The sequence below is a fragment of the Drosophila novamexicana genome, unplaced genomic scaffold (genome assembly GCF_003285875.2).
Source record: "Drosophila novamexicana strain 15010-1031.04,08,12 unplaced genomic scaffold, DnovRS2.1 tig00001062-arrow-arrow-pilon, whole genome shotgun sequence".
In the NCBI taxonomy this organism is placed as follows: Eukaryota; Metazoa; Arthropoda; class Insecta; order Diptera; family Drosophilidae; genus Drosophila; species Drosophila novamexicana.
In genome coordinates this window covers 638,659-660,395 of record NW_020824838.1, presented here as the reverse complement: position 1 = coordinate 660,395, position 21,737 = coordinate 638,659, and the positions used below count along the sequence as shown (strand labels likewise).

General features: G+C 40.8%; 7 protein-coding genes across 10 annotated transcripts; 3 read left to right on the top strand and 4 right to left on the bottom strand.

Annotated features, from left to right (window-relative positions):
- Positions 1–466: 466 nt before the first annotated feature.
- Positions 467–2,126, bottom strand: LOC115766131. The gene is made up of 3 exons (XM_030709953.1): positions 1,825–2,126; positions 1,572–1,763; positions 467–1,514 (listed from the first exon to the last, which is right to left on the bottom strand). The coding sequence occupies exons 1-3, from the start codon at positions 1,870–1,872 to the stop codon at positions 513–515; spliced, it is 1,242 nt and encodes a 413-aa protein (XP_030565813.1). The 5' UTR covers positions 1,873–2,126; the 3' UTR covers positions 467–512.
- A 131-nt stretch (positions 2,127–2,257) lies between these two features.
- LOC115766124 (E3 ubiquitin-protein ligase Iruka) lies at positions 2,258–4,168 on the bottom strand. 2 transcript variants are annotated; one of them, XM_030709946.1, is made up of 2 exons: positions 3,910–4,168; positions 2,258–3,844 (listed from the first exon to the last, which is right to left on the bottom strand). In XM_030709946.1, the coding sequence occupies exon 2, from the start codon at positions 3,795–3,797 to the stop codon at positions 2,655–2,657; it is 1,143 nt and encodes a 380-aa protein (XP_030565806.1). In that variant the 5' UTR covers positions 3,798–3,844; positions 3,910–4,168; the 3' UTR covers positions 2,258–2,654. The 2 variants fall into 2 exon arrangements, with proteins under 2 accessions (XP_030565806.1, XP_030565805.1); XM_030709945.1 differs by having other exon boundaries at positions 2,262–3,816; positions 3,910–4,167.
- A 355-nt stretch (positions 4,169–4,523) lies between these two features.
- Positions 4,524–5,358, top strand: LOC115766129 (proteasome subunit beta type-3). Its single transcript, XM_030709951.1, has one exon. The coding sequence runs from the start codon at positions 4,690–4,692 to the stop codon at positions 5,305–5,307; it is 618 nt and encodes a 205-aa protein (XP_030565811.1). The 5' UTR covers positions 4,524–4,689; the 3' UTR covers positions 5,308–5,358.
- Positions 5,353–7,954, bottom strand: LOC115766126 (UPF0160 protein C27H6.8). The gene is made up of 2 exons (XM_030709948.1): positions 6,185–7,954; positions 5,353–6,127 (listed from the first exon to the last, which is right to left on the bottom strand). Exons 1-2 carry the CDS (start codon positions 6,490–6,492, stop codon positions 5,380–5,382), a joined length of 1,056 nt encoding a protein of 351 aa, XP_030565808.1. The 5' UTR covers positions 6,493–7,954; the 3' UTR covers positions 5,353–5,379.
- Positions 7,955–9,303: 1,349 nt separating this feature from the next.
- On the top strand, positions 9,304–15,087 carry LOC115766118 (facilitated trehalose transporter Tret1). 2 transcript variants are annotated; one of them, XM_030709938.1, is made up of 8 exons: positions 9,304–9,453; positions 10,974–11,114; positions 11,239–11,387; positions 11,745–11,864; positions 11,918–12,003; positions 12,243–12,359; positions 13,264–14,652; positions 14,718–15,087. In XM_030709938.1, the coding sequence occupies exons 2-8, from the start codon at positions 11,074–11,076 to the stop codon at positions 15,006–15,008; spliced, it is 2,193 nt and encodes a 730-aa protein (XP_030565798.1). In that variant the 5' UTR covers positions 9,304–9,453; positions 10,974–11,073; the 3' UTR covers positions 15,009–15,087. The 2 variants fall into 2 exon arrangements, with proteins under 2 accessions (XP_030565798.1, XP_030565799.1); XM_030709939.1 differs by lacking the exons at positions 9,304–9,453; positions 10,974–11,114 and having other exon boundaries at positions 11,285–11,359.
- Positions 15,088–15,379: 292 nt separating this feature from the next.
- Positions 15,380–19,141, bottom strand: LOC115766127 (WD repeat domain phosphoinositide-interacting protein 3). Of its 2 annotated transcripts, XM_030709949.1 has the most exons (7): positions 18,894–19,141; positions 18,691–18,777; positions 17,481–18,242; positions 16,886–17,418; positions 16,651–16,830; positions 16,437–16,582; positions 15,380–15,628 (listed from the first exon to the last, which is right to left on the bottom strand). In XM_030709949.1, exons 1-4 carry the CDS (start codon positions 18,958–18,960, stop codon positions 17,312–17,314), a joined length of 1,023 nt encoding a protein of 340 aa, XP_030565809.1. In that variant the 5' UTR covers positions 18,961–19,141; the 3' UTR covers positions 15,380–15,628; positions 16,437–16,582; positions 16,651–16,830; positions 16,886–17,311. The 2 variants fall into 2 exon arrangements, with proteins under 2 accessions (XP_030565809.1, XP_030565810.1); XM_030709950.1 differs by lacking the exon at positions 16,437–16,582.
- Positions 19,142–19,379: 238 nt separating this feature from the next.
- LOC115766180 (zinc finger protein 62 homolog) lies at positions 19,380–21,729 on the top strand. The gene is made up of 4 exons (XM_030710022.1): positions 19,380–19,685; positions 19,740–20,574; positions 20,640–20,687; positions 20,760–21,729. Exons 1-4 carry the CDS (start codon positions 19,503–19,505, stop codon positions 21,200–21,202), a joined length of 1,509 nt encoding a protein of 502 aa, XP_030565882.1. The 5' UTR covers positions 19,380–19,502; the 3' UTR covers positions 21,203–21,729.
- Positions 21,730–21,737: the final 8 nt, after the last annotated feature.

The following is a 21,737-nucleotide window of genomic DNA, read 5'->3' as shown; positions in this document are numbered from 1 at the left end:
ATTGTGGTTTAGTTAAACTATATGTGAATCTTAGAAAACGGATTGATTCGTTATGATATTCGGTTATATACATACAAACTGCTTTCAAAAGCTGCATTGATAATCAACAATTTTGATTTTCAAGCCTTTATCTTAATTTTAAAATTCATGGCGAAACTTTGGTTATAGGCTTAACGGTTCTACACAATTGACTTTCGTTTTTTTCTTTCTTTTACTTAAAAAGCATAATGAAATGAACTTTTCAGTTGAAATAAGTGTACTTTTAAATAATCTGCCATTGTTTTTCAATTATCTCTATATTACTGAGATTTATGGCTTAAAAGTTGAAACATGTTTTGCTTATCATAAGTTCCAAACAATTAATAATACCTTCAACTAGGAACACTAATTACTTGTACATGTAATAGGAAGAATGTTATACTGAAAGTAAACATTTTGCCTACGTAGAATTGTCTGAAATCAACCATTCTTTGAGAATAATTTAATGTTAGAAAATAGTTTTTACGTTTTGCCTAACTTTCAAATCTTTCGATGAACACTGGCGGCAACGATTCCAGATCAAGTGCGCTTTGAACACCTCTGGGTTGGATGCAAAACATGTGCTCCACGGCCTGCCTCACTTGCCGTTCGCTGGCGTATGGATTGGTCAGCACAATGTTGTTGGCAAGCATCTTGGCCACCTTTTTGAACAGAAAACGATTGGCAATAAGGCCTTCCTGCAGCGGACGCATCAAGTGCCGCACGATCCAGGGACGTATGCGTAATATGCAGCTGGCCAGCAGGACTTCATCGACTAGATCGATGCTAGGACTAGTTATATGTGTGGCAAACTCATCGTCACTGTCTTCGCCAAAGAGCATATGGAATTTATATCTTAGCGCATCCTCATAGCGCCAGTCTGCATCCAGCAAATGCACCAAGCATGCGTTGAGGCGTCGCCGTTGTGCATACAATTCGCAGGGCCAGAGACTGTTTCTTAGATCCGTAAAGCTTTGGCTGTACGGCACAGGTGACGGCGTGGCAGGCGATGGCAGGGCCTTCAGCTGAGCTGCCATATCAGGGGGTTTTTGTAGTTGGTCTGGCGCCTCTGTGGTGTCAATCTCAAGGCCAAATATGGCATTTAGATCGGTTGGTTCATCGTCAAATAGCTTGGCCAGCTCCTGCGCTACTTCATCTTCTGTGCTGGACATGGGTGTTGCGGGCCGCTTATTGCCATTGACTTCAGCTGGCGGCTGGTCTTTGCATTCAAGTTCTGCGAGCTGTGACTGAAACAAATCGATTTTCTGTGACAGCGTGTAGCTTGTATAATTGTCGTTCTTCTCATCATTCGGCACGCTTGTCGTTTGTGTTGCCTTATCGACTAGCCGCTTGTACGATGGGGCATGTACGATGCTGGGATTCGCCTTTGGGGCTTTCGCTGACGTTGTATCCTCGACGACGTGCTGTTGCTGCATTTGGTTGAAAAGCGCATCCGCTAGGCGGCATTCCTGCGTGTTGCGTCGCACCGCGGCGATCTAAACAGAAGTGTATAAACTAAACTTGGAACACATGGCCTATTCTACACAGTTTACCATCTTGACCATGGCACGCTGATACAGTTGTGCCGCCTGGCAGGCTTTAATTGCATGTGTCTCCAATGCCTTGACGCTGTGCGCAATGCATGCCCAGGCTGTGGGCTTATGGTGATTCCTGGAAGCTGCTGCCCAAACGCACACGTTCTCCTGTAACTGGCGCTCCAAATAGCGTACATATTGTTCACGCACCTGCGTAATTATTATTAAAAAAAAAATACCTTCGAGTAGGAATACGCTTTTTGTTTCTTACCACTTCTGTGAGTATAACAATTTCGCTACTGCCACTTGCTGTTGCCATGCTCTAATAGTGTTATATTGCATCCGCTCCAACTGGCTAGAGCATTCTATTAGTTATTAGTTTAAACAAATTGGCTCAAAAAATGCGCCCTTGTCCAGCAACAACAAACACATGCACAAACAAAACAAATTCGGCGCTGGGCGTTGCCACCCTGTTGCATTTCTTGACAGCTGACTAATTATGTTTTTATTCGAATTTGTTCGTTTTAGTGCGCAGCTGCAAAATGAATACCAAATTTCTTGCATTGTTTTTATTATTAAATAATTTGCTGTGATTTATAAACTTCACAATTAGCTTGAGGTGATTTACATATTAGTTTTTTAACTAGTAGCTAGTTACAGTTTATTTGTATATAAAAACTGTTGTATTTTAGAATATAGCGCAGAAACATTTTCTTTTTTAAGTTTTTAGTACAATAAATATAATTGAAGTTATTTATACATAATTTGTATAACATCCTATAAAAATTGGTAATCGCCTCACTACGCTTACAAAATTTTATTGCATCAGCCAAAATGTGAAATGATAACAAATTTGCAAATATTGTTTACCAGCCCGTATTTTGAATAACAACAAAAGTAAAGCGTGTGTGTAATTGATTTTGTTAAGAAATTCTTTTTTTTTCTTTTTATAAATATATGCAACTGTTTAGATTTTGTGTACTAACGCTTGAGCTGCATAGGCTTCAATTTTGAATATCAGGTTTAGCATCCCATCCCATCCCATACCATCCACATCCCAGCTTCGATCGTCCCGATTCATCCATAATATGCATTCACGAATTAGTCCAAAAACATATTGTCATCATCAAAGGTGAACACGTTGTTGCGTTGTGTGGCTGCTGCTGTTGGCTCCGACTGGGAGGCCACCGTTTGACTAGATGCATTTGTGGATGTTGCGGCTCTTGCAGCATTGCTGTTGCTATTGCTGCCGCTGCGACCACTGCCATTCTCATCGACAAGGCTGTTGAGGAGCACATAATCCTCATCAATGTCCGCGTCGTCGTTGTCATCATCGTTGGCCAATGACTTGCGGCAAATGGGACAGGTGCTGTGCAGATTCAGCCATGGCACAATACAGTTTTCATGATACAGATGCGAGCAGGGCAGCTTGCGTACCGATTCATCTAGCTTGAAATCATCCCAACAAACGGAGCACTGCATTTTGCGTTCCACTTCCTCGGCACTGATTTTCACATTTGGTATTTCGTTAATGCGTTGCGACGACAACGGCGGCGGCCCCGATGTCTCCATTTGATTAAGCATCTGCGTAACGATTGTATCGAGACCCTCACGTCCCCACGCATAATCACCTGGATTGCCCATGAAGAACATATGGGAATGGCCGGTGCCGCCACCGTTGCCGCCACCGCCTGGACCGGTTACAATTTCGGCCGTAGCGCCTGCCAATGGCAAGCTTTGCAGAAAATCATACAGTACATTGTCCAAGCGATCCAAATTGGCAGGTCGCACACGACCACCAGCAATGCTGGACGCTGCACTTGACGGAGCGCTAGACACATTGCCGCCGCCCGAATTACCCACGTGCATTACGCTGGCGTGACGTCGATTCGGCTCAATCGTTATTTCCAAATTGGGCACATTCCGCATGCTGAGCAGCGATACAATGTCATTCCGCAGCGATTCAACGTTGATCAATCCGCTGCCGCCGGCGCCGCTGCCAAGGGTATTGCTGCTGGAGCTAGTGCCAGCATTGGCCGTATCGTGATTGGTGGCGCTGCTGCTGGTGCTGCTAGTAGAAGCTGACAATTCAGGCGCATTCGCTGGCAGCTCCTCAACGAATCCGTTTGAGCAGAGTGGGCAAGTGTAATCGGTATTCGGAATGTTAATCTCCACATTGCACATGTGACAGAAAAAACGTTTCGGTACCGAGGGGCGCTCTTCCACGACCATTGCCTCGGCCATTTTGATTGCTGGCTAATATCTGTGTGTGTATTTACAATATTTGTTTGCTGTTGCACTTGCAATATTTCACCAATAATTAATATTGTTGTTGTGCAAGCTGCAGTCGGCTTACCTATCGGCCTTGCTGATTGTTGTTGTTATTGTTTATAGGGATTCGGTTGCAGTAAAACTGGGCGCGAGCAATGGAACAACGTGTGCACAACAGTCGCCACTTCAAACATTTAGTGTTGTTTTTTATGTAAAATTTTATACAATTTTAAGAGGACATCGTGCTGCTGTATGCTATTGCCACTCGATAGTTTTGACAGCGGTCGATAGGCGTCTATCGATTTCGTTTAATATGCTTAGAATAATGCCAACAACTACAGCTCATGCAAATCAAATTTATTCGAATGTCATTAATTTTGTGTTTGAAAACGAATTCAATCAGATTCGGATTGACTTAATCTTTGACGTGCGTTTGGTAAGAGATATCGATACTAAATCAGCTGCACCATTGAGTTGTAACTTATTCCGCGCTCTTTTCAGCTTTGATGCAAAATTTAATCTAACTAACAGTATTTTGCAGCAGTGTTTGTACACTTATTTAAAAACTACATCACGCTTATTGCGTTTTTCGTTTTTAATGCATCATATTTATTTGCTGGACTCCCCTTAGTATTTCGTATATATATTTTGAAATTATCTACGTCAGTTCGATAACACTTTCACATCAAAAAGTACTGGCAGCCTGGCCATAAATTTGCAGTTTAATTTAGTACATTTCTTTTGAAAACAATCTGGCAGCGCCGAGCATACGGCCAGAAACAAAAAGTCATCTTCGAAGCGGCGTTTAGCATTTTGCGAATCTAATTTACGCCCATCTTTATTACAGAGTGAAATATAACTAACAATGTCTATTCTGGCCTATAACGGAGGTTGCGTGGTCGCAATGCGGGGTAAGGACTGCGTGGCTATTGCAACGGATCATCGCTTTGGCGTGCAGGCACAAACCATCTCCACAGACTTTAAGAAGGTTTTCCACATTGCACCGCGGATGTTCCTAGGATTGACTGGCCTGCAAACGGACATATTGACAGTACGCGATCGTCTGATGTTCCGCAAAAACATATACGAAACTAAGGAGAATCGGGAGATGGCACCCAAGCCATTTTCGGCCATGCTGTCTAGTTTCCTGTACGAGCATCGCTTTGGACCCTACTTCATCGAGCCGGTGGTGGCAGGTCTGGATCCAAAGACCATGAAGCCCTTCATCTGCAACATGGACCTTATTGGATGCCCCAACGAGCCTGATGACTTTGTGGTAGCTGGCACCTGTGCTGAGCAATTGTATGGCATGTGCGAGACACTATGGCGCCCGGACTTGGAACCGGATCAGCTGTTCGAGGTCATCGCCCAGTCAATGGTGAATGCATTCGATCGTGATGCCATGAGCGGTTGGGGCGCCACTGTCTACATTATCGAGAAGGACAAGATAACGGAGCGCACGCTGAAGACTCGCATGGATTAAGCATTTTTTTTTTCATAAAACATGATGCAAATAAAATTTGTAAGGAAATGACCTAGTTTATTGCATATTGATTTAAGCCGTGTTCTCGTCGACAAACTCTATGCTTTTCTGTGCCATGGCCAGCGCAGCCTCTTTTGTCTTGGCACCACCAATGAAGCCTGTGTGATGCACAAATAATAGATCGTTAGTCCCAGCCTTCTGGCACAGCTCCTCATCACGAAGACCCCGCCAATGTGTGGGCAAGAACTTGCGACCAAGGAAACTGCTTGGCGTTACGGGCACACCTGCAACACGCCAGTTGGCACCCTCATTGAAGATAACCAACTTGGGCACACCTTCCACGCCATATTCCTTTTCCAAATCGTTCAAATGTACTTTCCACGGACAGAATCTTTCTAGGAGAAGTATTTCACCGCTTGCATGCACCGATTTGGCTTGCTCCAGTGCCTGACGGACATATTCCCGCGCCGCAATCCAAGAGCAGGCCACTTCTAGCACGTTCTCAACAAATTCCTTGCCAGCTACAGTCATGGCCGTATGGAAGCGCTGCTCGCTATCAACGCCTGTTTCCTGCCACGAGGGATTCATTTTGCTAATGCGTGCCGACAGATGTGTCGATATCTTATAGCGTGGCTCGCCACCCTCAAACATGGGCACGCCATTGTCGATGGCATCCAGCTCGCTGATAAAATTCCGATAGATTTGCAAAAATGCAAGCTTTAAATTTTTCGTGGATAATTGCACATTTCTCTCGCGTTGTAATATACTTTGTATCACACGCTCGCCATAGAAGCAGTAAATTAGGCCCGCGCTGCTCAGTCTACAAATAAACAGGTTGGATAAGTTCCAAATTGATCGGGTCACTAATTTTCCTTACCTTATGTCAAATTCGTCGTCCAGTTCCGGGAGCACCGTGCTGAAGGTTTCCTTAAAAGTCAGCTGATGATGATCGTACCATTTCTTCTCGTGGTCAAAGATGCCGCCCACATCTACAATTATATCGCATTTCTCACGCAATGCCTTTTCGTCCCGACTGCGAAATATTTCGGCATTCTCATATTCGGGCAATTGTTTTAGCATAAAACAGGCAACTACCTCGTCACAGTGAAACGTTCCGTTATGAGTGCCTATTGTTGGGGGTGTGGGGCGTTTAGCCGGCTTTGGTTCTTCATTAGCAGCGCTCATTTTCTTTTTGTAACTAGTCTGACCAAAAGCGTTAAACGGAATACGGACGTTGCATAAAAAACGCGGTAAAAATCGTGTTACAATTGGCACAATATACAATGTGTACACACTCAAAGTTTTTAAATCTTATTTCTTGTGTGGCGTTTCCAATTAGTTCAGTGTGTGCACACTTTAAAAACAAAAACCATTGTGAATGCGTTTTGGCTTATGCAAGCACAGGGCGTTCATGCAAATGGCGCCAAACACAAAAAGCCTACGTTGCTATCAGCAAATGTAGAAGCATTTATTTGTATTTATTTTTCCATTTATGTAAGTTTGTTGAAATATTTCCTATTATTTTTGCTTTATCTAAAAAGCAGTGTGGGCAAACACGTCACAAAACACCCGCTTCAAGCATGTACATACATATGTGCGTTTGTATTGGCTTGTGCAATTAACAGTTTGCAGCTAATTTCTTAACCAAAAACTTTATTGGGTCGCTTAAACCCATTTTTGGCCGGTATTTGAAATTTACAATGCTTAAGCGAAGAAAAGTTTGAGGATCCATCAGTGCGCCGTCGGAGTTCAAGAGCATCGAATGGACACATAAATCCCTGAGCTATTAGAAATAAAAAATAAAATGGCGGAGGCTCGCTTGCGCAGAAACATAAGTCGTCAAACGCCCATGATGTACGTAAATATGCGTGTGCGAATGTATGTACATACATATGTAAGGGCATCCACTATGAACTGAAAGTCATTCCAAAATTATTTTCGCTGCCAATTAAGTACTTACTACGCTCTCGCACAAAATCAAATTACGCGCGTGTGTGTGCGCTGCTTATATAATCGACTGATGCCTTAAAAATTTAAATTTCGCATTTCCGTTAATTATTCGGTGAGAGAATTTATCATTTGAGAAGTAATGCTGTCAGTGCATTGCAATTTACACACTTGTGTAAAGCAAACATAAATCACTGCCGATGATCACGTGTGCGGGGCATCCAAAAACGTTTATTTCAAATTGTTCGTACGATTCTATACAATATTGTTGTTGTCTACCGTGACCTTCGTTTGCATGCGAGCTCGGAAATTGACAGCGATCCGAAATGTTGTAACGGAAATGCAAGTGTATTGTGTGTGTGTGTGTGTGTGTGTGTGTGTCTGTGTTTGAGTTGCAGCCAAGAAAAATGAACACGACAAATCATGAAACACCTGGCCTGCAACAAAATCGTCTCAATCAGTTTTTTCTTATTGGAAACGAAACGCAAAGCCCAATCACAATTAAGTTCTGGCCAATTTTCGATGTAACAGAGCTTCTGAACCTGGCTTTAGCACTTATAAGATCGTCTGCTTTTCGACTGAGTCAAATCCGCTGTGAAACAATTAACTATATTAGCGATAATTAATTTTTAGCACCAAACACTTTGCAGCTAAGTTTATATATGTTTTCATATTAGCGTAAAAGGTGTAAAGCGAATTGTTTAATTACTATTACAACTAGAATAAATGTGTTAGTCCAGGTGCGCTTCAGTCACAGTAAACAATGTGTATAGACCGGAATGCTGGCATTGTTATTATTTTCTATTTAAGTTTAGTTTAGTTTCAAAGCGTACAGTTTTCGATTTTGATTTGGTGATTTTTGGTTATTTTTGTTTTAAACCTGTTTCCATTTCTCGCATTCACTGACTCTTTGTCGCGAATACAATTTAATTCCTAAAATGCCGTTTTATTTGCTGTTAATTGCCAATGTGTAAATTCTCGCTAAGTCTCCGTCAGTCTGGTCGCATTATGTGCTCTGTCGTTCTGACGGGCGCTGGTTGTGCTCTGTCGCTAGGAAAAATAAAAAAATTGCAATGCTATGTTAAACGACAATACCAGTTGTGTGTATACTACGTGTGTGCATGTGTGTGTGAAAGTGTACGTGTGGGTACTGTGAGCGCAGCTTTGATTGATTTTATTTTCGATACAAAGTATAAATAGGATAACGTTAGATACCGGTTTCTGTTCGCTTGCACCGGTAAATAGAACGAACCGGGCTGACATTTCATACCTATGTTTTTATAGATTTTGTTAATTCCACATATGCTAGCATATAGCTAGGCATAAAACACAAAGTGCAAATCATTTCAAAGGCTTAAAGCAAAGTTGGTTACGAAGCTTACGTTGCGCTTTTGTATGTATGTATGTATGTGTGCTTATGTAAATATGTATATACTTAAAGATAATCGCCTTATGTGAAGATTTTGATTAAATTTAATCGAGTTAGATTAATAGAGGCAGAATAGCTATTCAAAATACTCCCCACATTTTTTGCACTGCGTCGTTTTCTAAAGCCCAAATAGTCCGTCTTTAGTTTGGATTCGCTTACATTATTAGAGTGACCAAGTTTTTGTTATAGTAATCGGATTAATAACACTGAATTGTATGGTTATAATCTTTTGACAACCTGGCAATATTCATCATTTACTTAATATAAATATTTTTAAATTACATTGTTTCATTTAAAAATATTTTTAATACCCAGTATTATATGGGACACCTATTTGAAACTTTGTGAATTTTTCAAGCTATTTACAATCAAAGCGCCGCAATCAACTCTGTCGGCAGCAGGGTCGTAAATGGCGACTGAGGAGAGAGAGAGAGAGAGAGAGGGAGAGAGAGAGAGCCGAGGGTTTGTTTTGTAAGCTGCGTTTGCAGCAAACATGTGTATTTGCTTTTATATTTTTGTTGTTTTTTATTGCTATTTTGCTTTTGCTGTAAGTGACGACCTGAGCTGAGCTGAGCTGAGCTTCGGGCCTGTTTCATTTTAGATTTCAGTTTGTTTTGACCGAGCGACGCGCAATGTTGTTGGCCTAAAGTGAATCGCACAAAATACAATATACCGTCAAATTTTCTATGTAACGGCATATTAAGTGCAAATAATGTGTGAAATCTGTTAAACAAATTGGAAATTTTATACACAATTTAATCAATAATTATGTAAATGCCAATTTAATATAAGCTATTCGATTTCAAGGTTTCTTTTATGCCCAGAATTCTGCGGTTCCGGTTGTGGCTTACGGTATTTGCATTAACAATTAGTATTCGGATTGTGCAAGCGCTTTGACCAGCCCAAACGGATCCGAAATTCATAAATACGAATTATTTTGCAAGCAATATATCTGCTAATGTTCCAGATAATTATTTATTAGAAGCTATATGTTGAATAAAAGCTGTTGACTATAATATATATATATATTGGCAAACTAATGTGTGTCATTAGCCAAATTCATTACACACCTCAAATTCTTGGTACATAATTACAAACCAGTTTCCAAAAGACAGTAAAACTACAAATAATTTGTTTTTATAAACTCTTCGTGCCATCACCTGAGATGGCACCAACACCTGAGTGCGTGCCAGCTGGCGCAAAGTACCAGAAATAGCTGTCAAAATAAACAACAGCACACCCTAGAAAAGCAAAAAGCAACAATTTCAATTTCTAGCCTGCGGTTATGTGAAGACACGATAAAGAAAAGATGCTGCAGTAGGTGAAAGGTAACCTTACAGAGCCTCTCAAGTTGCTAACTGGTTTATGCGTCTGCTTAAGAGATGCCGCTCTGAAGGTCTGACCTGGCTCTGACCTATTAATTAATAGCAGGAATTAGCAGGAAAGTTAAACAGCTTAAGGCTTTGCGCTTTTACAGGAAAAGCTTGTTTCTAAACTTGCTTTTGTTGACATCAGTACGCTGAACCTGCGAACTTAACTGGTTTAAGCCGCCGACTGCTTTTTACGAAAATATAATGCTGCCTCAGGTGTCAGCTGTGCTGTTGATATTTTATTGTTTATGCAAATAGCGTTGACTTCTCGTAAAACTTATACGATCAATAATAATTAATAAATGCTCGCCACTTAAGCATAAGCACTATTTTGTGTTTTTTTTTTTCTTTTTATTTTGGAGTAGCTCAATATTTTTCCCCAAATCAATAAAAATATGTTAATAAGTTAACTGTTAAATATCTTAATGAACGCCTTCGAAGCTACAATCATAAAAATGGTCAAAAGAAATTAAAGCAATTTGCACATATTAACACGTAACAACCATTTGTTTTAAAAAATGCGACATTCCCAAACGCATAATAATCATTCGTGCTGAGTGTAACAAAAATATGTCAAAGAAAGCCGAAAACAACAACAACAACAACAAAACAGCTGCAGTGACGCGCTTCGTTTTGAATTTTGAGCAATTATACGTTGTCAATTAAGAAATTCGATAATTCGAGAATTCACATTTAACGGCGCCGCGAAGTGTTGCGTTAAGTTAAGATAGCGTTAAGTTTATTGCGCAAGCTACGCTGCGTTAAGTGCAATCTATTAAGTTGGCAGCGTTAAGTTTAACGCGTTAAGATTAATGCGTTAAGTTTGATGCGTTAAGCTTATACGATTCGTTAAATTGGTCGCAGCCAATGCGGTGTCATTAATTTGAACGCTCCGCCATTGATGTGTATTGTTTTGTTAGCTATGCAAAACACTTAAGAAAATATAAGCACCAGCTGTGAAACGCATGACCAAAGCACAATTTAAAACGTCATCAGCAGACAAATCAAGTATACGCCATCATGTTCAATGGCAAGGGAGCTGTGTTAGCTGAGAAAAATGGGTAATGAGAGAGAGAGAAAAAAAACAACAAATTAAATCGCCGCTGCTCAAATTACTATAAAAAGTGACTTAACAACATTATGTTAAAAAACCTGTTTTTTATTTATTATTATTATCGTTAACAGCGCGCTGAATGATCGTCCTTTATTCATGCAAAATGGTAACAACAACAACAATCGCCGCATTTCCGGCGTATTCGATGTGGAAGTCAGCAACTTTCGACAGGCCCTGCCACAGTTTCTAGCTGTTAGTATTAAGAACACACTGCTATTCGGTAAATAACTTGCGATACTCGGATTTTTAATTAGATGTGCATATTTGATGCTAAATTAAGTGTAATCAGGGAATGAAAAGCTGGAGAATTTCGTAGGAGCTAATCAATATAGTATTCAAACTAACAATGAACAATGGAAAATTCGTTTATTTAAATAATGTCAGTTTTCTGTGAACTTATCTCCCTAGAAAAGCAGTTTCTTTGCCAGAAAAAGTTGTATATTTCAATTTCAATTAATACCGATTAATATGAAGAAATGGCTTCATTCCCTGATTTTGAAAACGCAAATTGATCTTGGTTAAAATGAAACATAGTAAATTCTAAAAAAAAAAAATCTATATGCACATCCTAATGCAGGCTATGGCATGACTCTGGGATTTCCCACAATTGTTATACCAGCCATACAGGGCGGCGAGGGGCGCAGCGAGGGCCAGAGCAGTGATATCGTGCTTAACAAAGAGGAAATATCGTGGTTCAGTAAGTCGGGATACAACAGATTAGAGTTCTCGCGCTCATAATTATTTCCGCAGGTTCCATTAATTTAATCTGTGTGCCGCTGGGTTGTCTCTTCTCGGGCCTGTTAACGCAGCCTCTGGGCAAGCGTAGAGCTATGCAGGTGCGTATCCAAGGCAATTATATAAATATATATATATATATATATATATATATATATATATATATATAGCGATAAATCTCAACTAGCAGCAAAGCAAAACATTGACACACTGAACTGGAAATTGAAATGAACCGCCTGGTTTTATTGTGCAATTATGCTGATGCTCCAAGCCTCGTGATCTCTTGTTATTGTATTGTATCTTTGTGTGCCAATGTATCTGTATCTGATTACGCTTTCAGTTTGTCAACCTGCCCATACTGGCTGCCTGGCTTTTGTTTCACTTTGCCACGCGCACGGAGCATCTGTATGCGGCTTTATGCTTGGCTGGTCTCGGCGGCGGCCTGATGGAGGCACCAGTAAGTGATCATGACCATTCAGAACAAGCCCACTAACCAACTAACCAATTAATTGCATTTTTCTGTAACCAAGTTCTGTAAGATTGACCTTGCTTCAAAAACAATGCACCCGATTTTCACATTTATTATTATGCCAACTACCAGTCTGCCCCTGCCCACAATGCGACGAATAAATCTTGGCGCCCAACGTGACGCTTAAACATTTACTTTTTGTAATTTGTAATATTTAGTACCTCTTCCAGCATATTTCTGGCTTTAAATTGTTAATAAAAACAAGAGTAATACAATTTTTATATTACACGTAAAACTGAAAGAGTAACTAGCCCAGAAATTAGAAAATGATGTCTATATCGTTTTTGGTTTTTTAATTAAATATTTTATATTTCTTGCAATATCCGGAATAGCTTTGATTGTGCTGTCACGATTAGAATTGTTTATTCAATGAAATTCACGCGATGTAGTCTTGTCAAGATAATCAAAATAATCATCATTAAGTTTTTTCGGAACAAGATGATTCTCAATAATAGCGAGCAACAAGCATAAAGACTGCACGTTATAAAAATGCCAAATTTTTGAAAGCCAAATCGCACCTGGTAACACTTAAAACTGTCAAGGCGGCACTTGTTTAATTCTCAATTATACATTTTGCATTTAAGGCTGGTTAAGAGGCTCTTTATGCCATTGCTTACCACATGTACACATAGAACATACTTTTGCACAAGCACACACACAAGCACACACATGCATACATACATACACAGCATATGTACATATATGTACGTAGTCGCATGGGGCAGAAGTGTATTGTCATTGTGAGATGGCCTCGAAGGTCGCCTTAAAATGCCGCTTATTGTTGCAAGCAGCAGTTAATGTCAAAATACTAAATGATCTTCACCTTTTGCAGGTGCTGACATATGTGGCTGAGATTACGGAGCCGAAGTATCGAGGCATTTTGTCAGCGCTGGGCACCACCTGCGTCATCACGGGCGTCTTTGTGCAATTCATACTTGGCTCTCTGATGGACTGGCGGAGCGTGGCGGCGGTGAGTTCCGCTTTTCCAGTGATTACAATTTTATTGCTGTGCTTTGTGCCCGAGAGTCCCATCTGGCTAATACGGGAGCAGCGATTCCGCGAGGCGGTCAAATCCCTGCAATGGTTACGCGGCTGGGTTCCGGAGCACCAAGTTGAGGCGGAATTTAATCAGCTGTACGATGAGCTCATCACACAGAAGGCCATCGAGGAGGCTGCCGAGAATGGCGGCGTTGCGCCAAGTGCGTGTCGCACACTGAAGAGGCGTCTGCGCATGTGGCGAAAACGCACTTTCCTGGCGCCTTTCCTGCTCGTCTCGTTCACCTTCTTTACGGGTCACTTTTCCGGGAAAACGCCTCTTCAAACATATGCCGTGCAGATCTTTCATACGCTGAAAGCACCCATGAATAAATATCATGCCACGATCCTGTTAGGCGTCGCCGAGATGCTGTCCACCATATTGGGCGTAATTCTGATACATTTTACGGGCAAACGGCCGTTAGTGCTCGTCTCGACAGTGGGCACAGGCTTGTGCTTCTTTGGCACAGCGACCTATGCGTACTTTCTCAACGATGTCCCCGGATTTGCGGTGAACAATGTCGTGGTTAATGCCTCAGCGATTGTGCCCAAAGAGAGCATCATTTCGCAAGCGAATATATCAAGAATATTCGAGAATCAATATCAGGATGAGCAGCTGCAGCAGCAGCACTTGACTACTCTGCTGCCAGAGCTGGAGCAGGACACGACCACGATGGCAATGTTTGACACAACGATGGACTTATGGAATCGTACTAAACGGGAGCTGGATACAACATTAAGTCCAGATCAGGTGCAGGAAGTTGAGACCACCACGCTGCTCCCTGAAGCAGCTGTTTCACCTGTTAGCGTCAGTATTGGTGCGACGCCATCAAAGCCACCCATTGCAGAGGATCTGCTGCTGACTGTGCCCAAGCAGGAGCACAACTATTTGGTGTGGGTGCCGCTTATTCTATTGCTACTCTCGGCCTTCTTTTCACATCTGGGCATACGCATGATACCCTGGGTACTCATTGGCGAAGTCTTCCCCGCAGATATACGCAACAGTGCGTCCGGATTTGCAGGCGGCGTGGGCTACGTTTTTGGATTTCTGGCCAATAAGCTCTTCCTGGTCATGCTTAGTGCACTGACGTTACCGGGCACGTTTGCGTTTTATGCCACTGTTGCCTTCATTGGCACCGTGGTGCTCTATTATACACTGCCGGAGACTGAGGGACGCACGCTGGCCGTAAGTTAACCTTGTTGTAAGCAATGCAATATCATTTTGTTTAACACTTGTCCAATCGATTTCAGGAAATTGAGGCGCATTTCTCCAAGAAATCGGACATGAATCTGCTGCGCAAGCAGCCGCCACAGAAGGCAAGCGAAAAACAACCAAATCAATCCATGAACCCACCAAATGCCATACAACTGGACAACTTACAGAACCTGCATGTGCCGATCAGCCCGCAGCAGCAGGCAAAGATTATTCATTTGCAGCAGAGTGACTTTGTGCCACGGACCACTCTGGAACGGTCAGCCAGTTCACTTGGAGGCGCCACCAATCTTGCCTTCGAGGAGAGCAGCAATACCACGCATCTCTGAGCTCGATAGATACATTTTTGTTACGTTTTTGACACTCCAGTGATATTTATAAGCAATAAAGTAATACCATATTTAGTTATATTTCTTGTTTAAATAACATTTGTTACACAATATATTTAAGTTTAAATTTAATCTTAATTATACATCATATCATTTCGACAGCTCCGTCCTTTTTCATATATTAATCTCGAATTACCTAGCCATGGTTTCTTAGATATATATATATATATATATTGCATATATACGGATCGGAAATATTCTACTATTTTAGATACATCCAAAGTTATGAGAAAACCAGAGTACTCGATCTAGTCCGAACTGACCACTGTGGCGGGCTGTAAAACTAATTAGTTAAGTGTCGGGATCAAAAATCTCAGTTAGTGCTGTTTTATTTGTTTAATAAGTGAAAGTTTGATCAATACAGGAAGTTGCGAATTGTGTTAGTTCTGGTATTCACGCAGATTCTTTATAATAAGCATATGTGCCAATCATCAATCCAGAATCCCACTCTATAGGACTAAAGTGCCTTTTTAAAAGATGTGCCTGTCATTGCAGAATCCATTTTAGCCAGAAGACGATTGCCAAAAAGGACTCTGCCCGAAAGCTATATTTCACATTGCCTGCAATAACACGTTTATAAGTTTTCGATTAGCTACAGTGGAAACAGTTAGGCATATCAATTACAATTATTTGATGTAAGTTCGGCAACAACTGACGAGTTGATGTGAACGTGGAATATCACGGGAATGTCATTGTGGACGATGGCAATAATCAACGGAGCTAAAATTCCCTTGATATCATAAAGGATAATAGCAAGCTTTTGTATATGGCTATGACTAAGCCAACTAGCATGACAAATCGGTGAAATCTATATTTAAATCAGTTTAAGAGCCACCAAATTTGGAATGAAGGACTTCTAATGAGCTTCTCCTAAGACTAATTTAAAAATACTCTGCCTATATTACTGGCGCGTGGAAACCACGATATAACTTAAAGAAATAGCCTGGAGGAAAGGGGTGTATATGAACTCATCGATAAATCCTCCTATCTTCATTGAATCTTGAAATGCTACAGATACAAACATAGTAGATTATGTAGATATACACAGATCAATCATATTTCTCTATACGGTTATCTTCCATTCGCCCCAAAAATGGTATCAAGCTCCAGTTAAGAGGCAAAGTCATTCGCATTGCAAATTACAAACTCTTCCGTGCCATATTTAAGACCTAAAAATCAAAGTAATCGAACTATATAAACCGAAATTAATCACCATAGTGTGGGGGAAGAAGAACAGCCGCAGCTGGCGAGCGTTCCTGTGTTTTCTGTATGTATAGTATAGAAGAAAGCAGGATCGCTTGTAACGGTGGCTCGACGCTGAGTTTAGGATATTTCGTAGTCGGGCGCTCCCGACTAGAGCACTCTTACTTGTTATTCTTGCACAGATCCTTGCCAGTACAGTACTTCGTCCCACAGACAGGGGCTGATGGATCCAAGATCCAAGATCAAAGATGATATTCTTGAGCTTTTCCGCGTTGACATCTGCGCATTGTTTGGGATAGTTATCGCGCACACTTCCATAAAATAATTGCATTTTAAATATATGCTAATCGGATTCAGTTGTACCTAATCGAAAACTTACAAGCATGCTATTACAGGTAATGCGACTTATAACTTTCGGGCGGAATCCTTTTTAGCAACCGTTTGCCGATTAAAATGGTGTTTTCAATGAGCCGCACATCTTGTAAAAGGGCACTTTAGTCCTGTAGAGTACGATTCTCCATTGAAGATTGGCATGTATGCCTATTACAAAAAACTGAATCTGTGTGAAAACCAGAACTAACAAAATGTATATTATAGAGTAGTCTTTCACTTACTGCATTGAGTATTGCAGCACTCAGACGTTTTTAATTTAATATGCCATTCGATCCATGTTCCACATACTTAAAAATTCGAGCATTACAACACGTCTCGTAATAATATATTGAATAACAAATACGAAAATTTGAACTCTTTTACTGTATTCAGTATTGCAATTGTCAAGTCTATAAGATATAGAATGCAATTCGAGCGACGTTCCGCAAATTTGAGTAATAGAGCAGCTCTAAATTCAAGCGATCCCAGCTGGAAGAACGGCAAGTCGAATTAATTGTGTAACATTTACAATTGTTAACTACAGTTTTATGTGAACTTCGCCTTGTAAGGTAGGTTTAAAGCATGCTTAAATATTAAATTGTGTAACACGAATTTCATGTATGTATATTAATATGCTTATATAGGTGCCACACAGTAATTGTTCGACTTTATGTTTCGTCATCCTGCAGCTCAAGGAACTGCGTGCACACATCCCGACTGCATTCGCCTTTGTTATTGAATAGGAATTTGTAGTAGTGTCCATCCGCACAAATAGCTTAAAGAGGTAAAGAGGTATTTGATAGTTAACAAGTTGTTTTTTAGTTTTAATGGACTTACCCACAACCGAATTGGATTCGGCACCAAAGGCACAAATACAGCGAGGTCCCTGCGGTATGGAAAATTTAACAAAACTCCATTGACTTGAGAAATACTTGGGTATAATCGGAAGCGATGATTCGCGCGCCTTGTTGTCCTCCAAATTAAAGACGTGTATGGTTCCATGATCGGACGCCACAACAATCATTGTGGACTGATGATTAAAATTGATGCAAAATATGTTTGCATGATTACTACCGCGCCGCAGCTCTGATACCTTTTTGCCATTCTCCGTATCGAAAATGCGTATAAGGGTACCTTTCTCGCCGGCGGTGGCCAAGCGAGTGCCCTGCAAGTTTAATGCAATGCAACTGATGGCCGCCTCATGCGCAATCACCTCCAATGGGGCACGCTCTGTATTGGCAAGATCAACGATTTGTACATGACCGGTACGTCGACCTGGGAATGCGAGTAGGCTTTTATTGCTGTGCGGACACAAGACGCACAAGCCATTGGGATTGGAGCTAGTTTCAAACACATGCAGCTGCTGTGGCTGCTGTGTAAATGTATACACTTTAATGATGCCCTCCAGCACAACGACAATCCGATCCCGTCTCAGGCGTACAGCGCGCACAGGTTGATTAAAATCCAGAGTTATGGCCGGTGATTTCTTGAGATCATCCCAGACAATCACCTTGTTGGGCGGATACAGGGGCCGAATACCGCCACCAACAAGCGCCAGATAATTGCAGCGAAAGAGCATTTCAACATGGCTGAGGCCACCTGCAAAAGCGAAAATACAATGAAAATTGTTAATCAACTGTGGAAAAAGCTAGTTGTTGTTATAGACGCAGCTTATTGTTATATAAATGTGACATTGTTGTTTCCTATTTGAGCCCATTAAAATCAGATTGAAAAATAATTCAAAAATTGTTTGAAATTGTAAAGTAAAATATTCGTTGAAACAAGTTTGCGAAAATCAAAAGCCGAACATATTGCTCATTTACTTGGTGGATGCCACAACTATAAAATCAAGATTATGCAGGAATTTAAAGATTTCGATTCAGCACCAACTTGTACGAAAGAGAAGAAAATATCTTCTCACGTGAAAAGTAAGCAAAAAGATATAGAAATATTTGGTTTAAAATCCATTAAAAATAAAGCCAATCTAAAATATTTGCTACAAGCTATTTTAGTCCATTTGACTAAAGACCCACACACACAGACTCACCTTCAGGAAAGTATTGGCGTTCCTTCTCTTTAAGCGGATCGCAGTTGTACACCCTAAACCCGGTGTCCGTGGCACAAGCAAAACATCCTGCGGCGTAATAAGATAAGTAGATCATTGCATACATTCATATATAGTATGTTTATTGCACGTTGAAGCTTCGTGCTCATGAATATGTAAACAACAAACAAAGTAGATGTACATACCTTGGTCCTGGTTAAAGCCAGCATAGAGCAGGCCATTGCCATACGGATTCTGCTCCGTTAAATTCATAATAAAGTCGCTTCACTCGCAAGCCAAATGGTTTGCAAATTGTTTGTTCGGCTTCAACACCCCAAAATAGTTAACTGCGTGATGATTCCTACTTATTTTCTTTCATGCATTTAGCTAGGGCTGGCAACATCTAAATGATGTTGCGCTGCCAACTCAATTCTACTCAAAATGGTGCAAGCAAAGTTATTGTGCGGTATTTTAATACAAACGTGCGAATTGATTAATTTTGATAATTTTGTGTGTGCATATATTATATTGTATTGTATTAAGTTAATAATTTTATAATTTTATGTTATACCATTAAATAAAACATAGATGGATGTATTATGATTTTTTATACTTTTTGACCATTTCAATAAATTGTAGTATTTCTTAAAGTTGGTATTATTTTATGGATCTGAATTTGTGATATTTTTGAGCATACAGCAAACTGTCATATTATATACAATAAACGAAGCGTTGTGCATTTACTTTGGTAGATTTTTTGGACTCGTATTAATGACCTAACTGTATGCAGTTGACCAGAAAACAGCTGAATCGGCATGGATTGCACAGATCTAAATACTTTCGGGGATGATGACGTTATTGAGCCGTGCCGAGCATGCGGCATATATTTCATATCTAACCATGCAATCATACAGCCGATATTTACAAACGGCACCGGCGACATTTTCAATGGCAACATGCAGGAAATAGTGGAGCAAATGAAAGCCTGGAAACTTGAAGTAGCTGTGAATATAGTTTGTTAGGCAACAATTTGAAATGAACTCCTATTACAGGTGGACAGAAACGACGGGCGGCCTCAGTACATGTGCATTGCGTGCATTGGTGAGTTTGAAAAAGTGCTGAACTTTAAGCGCAGCTGCCTGGAGACACAGGAACAGTTTGATGAGCTTGACTGCAAGCGTGCGCACAATGGGGTTGTGATTAAAAAGGAAATAGATCCGCCAGGTGAGGCGGAGAAATATTGTGGCTTCATTTATCTCGACACAGACGAAGAGGAGGGCAGCGAAGAGGATGGCAGCAGGCGCGTCTGTGCTCCCCTCGATATACCACATGTACCTATCAAGGAGGAGCACACGGCTCGTGTGCCACCAGAGACACAATATCAGCCAGCAACGCCTTTGGTTAATAATCTGCACGAGGAGGCCACCTTTGCACAAGTAAAGCCTGAGGAGCTAGCCGCTGCAAATGGCTTTAGCTCCACCCTGTTCGAGCGATCGCCTCAGCCGAATGAAAGTCAATATGACGATGATGATATTATTAAATTCACCTATGAAGATGATGATAACGGCGAAGCATTGGTCACGCTACCAGCGCCAATCGAGGAGCCTGGCGTCTATTGCAAGCTATGCGGACATGCTTCAGTCAGCAAGGAACAGCACAACGAGCACATGAGTCGTATACATATGCTCAAGGATTGCGAGTGCCATATATGCGGCAAAAAGTTTTCCAATGCACACGAATCACGTCTGAGGTTTCACATGAAATGGCACAAACTACAAAAGCATCTCAAATGCCCCATCTGTGGCTTCTTCTGTAACTCCAAAGATACGCTTAAAGAGCATAAGCTAGCGGTGCATACGCGCTCCAAATGTGATTTCTGTGGCAAGAGTAAGTTGTATGCAATTAACTATTTCGTTCCCTATTAGTGTCATATTTTGTTTTTTAACCATCAGCTATGAAGCACCGGCAGCTGCAAGCTCATCTCAATCGACATATTGAGGGTAAGTGTATTCAATTAATTTCCTGGCTGATTATATTCAAAGGTTAATCATTGATTGCATATTTTACCGCAGAGCATGAGGAAGAATTGGCGCGCAAGCTGGGATCAATGCAAACAATAGAAACGTCCACCACAACACAAACTGATTTGATACAGTGCGCCTTCTGCGAGTGCACATTTGACGATGCCAATGAGCTGCAAATGCATGTGCTGACTACACACCGAAAGCCGCCCGAAGAACAGCCAACTGTACCGGAATCGGCAATCGAACTGGAACAGCTACCGCCAATTGTTGCATCAAGCATCGGTCAATCAGACTTTTTGGAACAAAGTTCTAACAATGAGACTTCAGCAAGTACAACAAATACCATACAAGATGATACCAACAGGAGCCAACATTCCAGCAACCCGCGCCACATCAAGTCACTGTGCGAATGTAGTATTTGCGGCAGAACATTCGATTTAAAAATTAAACTTAACCGACATCTAAAACAGCACAATAAGGCGCCATTCTGATGAATAAGCGATGTTCGTAAGCTCCTCAAGCAGCTGAAAGAACGGCCATAACTGGATACTAAACACACACGCACACTCATACATAGCCATTGTCATGTCATTGTTTATATTCAATAGTTCATTTAGTTTTTCTTAATTTTGTATACTTCATTAGCAGATAATTTCCTAGAAAACATAGGCTTCATTATTTTGTGTTGCGGCTGCGTCGTTGATGCGATACAGTGTTCGAGAAAAGTATGTTGCTAAATTAAAGCAGCTGCTGAACTTTTATTATAGATATTTTTGTCTGTCTGTTATTATATTAATGTACAGCTGTGTAGGTCTTTTTCTTCCAAATAAACATAATAGGTTTAATGAAGTTGTGCATTGCCCAACTTTTCAATTCTCATATTATTATACGAAGCAAAATTTGTGTTCAACTTTTTGCTTAAAAATCGTAAATTACATATGTAAACTACTATATATAGATATATATAAATGATAATGGTTAAATCCAAACAACTGAATATGAAAACAACATAGTTTTAACAAGCCT

Bases quoted from the DNA above. Each gene is read 5' to 3' on its own strand.
- LOC115766129 (XM_030709951.1), top strand. From the start codon at position 4,690: ATGTCTATTCTGGCCTATAACGGAGGTTGCGTGGTCGCAATGCGGGGT.
- LOC115766124 (XM_030709946.1), bottom strand. From the start codon at position 3,797: ATGGCCGAGGCAATGGTCGTGGAAGAGCGCCCCTCGGTACCGAAACGT.
- LOC115766126 (XM_030709948.1), bottom strand. From the start codon at position 6,492: ATGAGCGCTGCTAATGAAGAACCAAAGCCGGCTAAACGCCCCACACCC. The intron at 6,128-6,184 runs GTAAGGAAAATT...GTTTATTTGTAG, and splicing joins GACGACGAATTTGACATAAG to ACTGAGCAGCGCGGGCCTAA.
- LOC115766131 (XM_030709953.1), bottom strand. From the start codon at position 1,872: ATGGCAACAGCAAGTGGCAGTAGCGAAATTGTTATACTCACAGAAGTG. The intron at 1,764-1,824 runs GTAAGAAACAAA...ATAATTACGCAG, and splicing joins TTGTTATACTCACAGAAGTG to GTGCGTGAACAATATGTACG. The intron at 1,515-1,571 runs GTAAACTGTGTA...ACTTCTGTTTAG, and splicing joins AGCGTGCCATGGTCAAGATG to ATCGCCGCGGTGCGACGCAA.
- LOC115766127 (XM_030709949.1), bottom strand. From the start codon at position 18,960: ATGAATTTAACGGAGCAGAATCCGTATGGCAATGGCCTGCTCTATGCT. The intron at 18,243-18,690 runs GTGAGTCTGTGT...TCGCTTTTGCAG, and splicing joins ACGCCAATACTTTCCTGAAG to GTGGCCTCAGCCATGTTGAA. The intron at 17,419-17,480 runs GTAAGTCCATTA...TACCTCTTTAAG, and splicing joins CGAATCCAATTCGGTTGTGG to CTATTTGTGCGGATGGACAC.
- LOC115766180 (XM_030710022.1), top strand. From the start codon at position 19,503: ATGGATTGCACAGATCTAAATACTTTCGGGGATGATGACGTTATTGAG. The intron at 19,686-19,739 runs GTAGCTGTGAAT...CTCCTATTACAG, and splicing joins TGAAAGCCTGGAAACTTGAA to GTGGACAGAAACGACGGGCG. The intron at 20,575-20,639 runs GTAAGTTGTATG...TTTAACCATCAG, and splicing joins ATGTGATTTCTGTGGCAAGA to CTATGAAGCACCGGCAGCTG.
- LOC115766118 (XM_030709938.1), top strand. From the start codon at position 11,074: ATGTTCAATGGCAAGGGAGCTGTGTTAGCTGAGAAAAATGG. The intron at 12,004-12,242 runs GTGCGTATCCAA...TTACGCTTTCAG, and splicing joins GCAAGCGTAGAGCTATGCAG to TTTGTCAACCTGCCCATACT. The intron at 12,360-13,263 runs GTAAGTGATCAT...CACCTTTTGCAG, and splicing joins GCGGCCTGATGGAGGCACCA to GTGCTGACATATGTGGCTGA.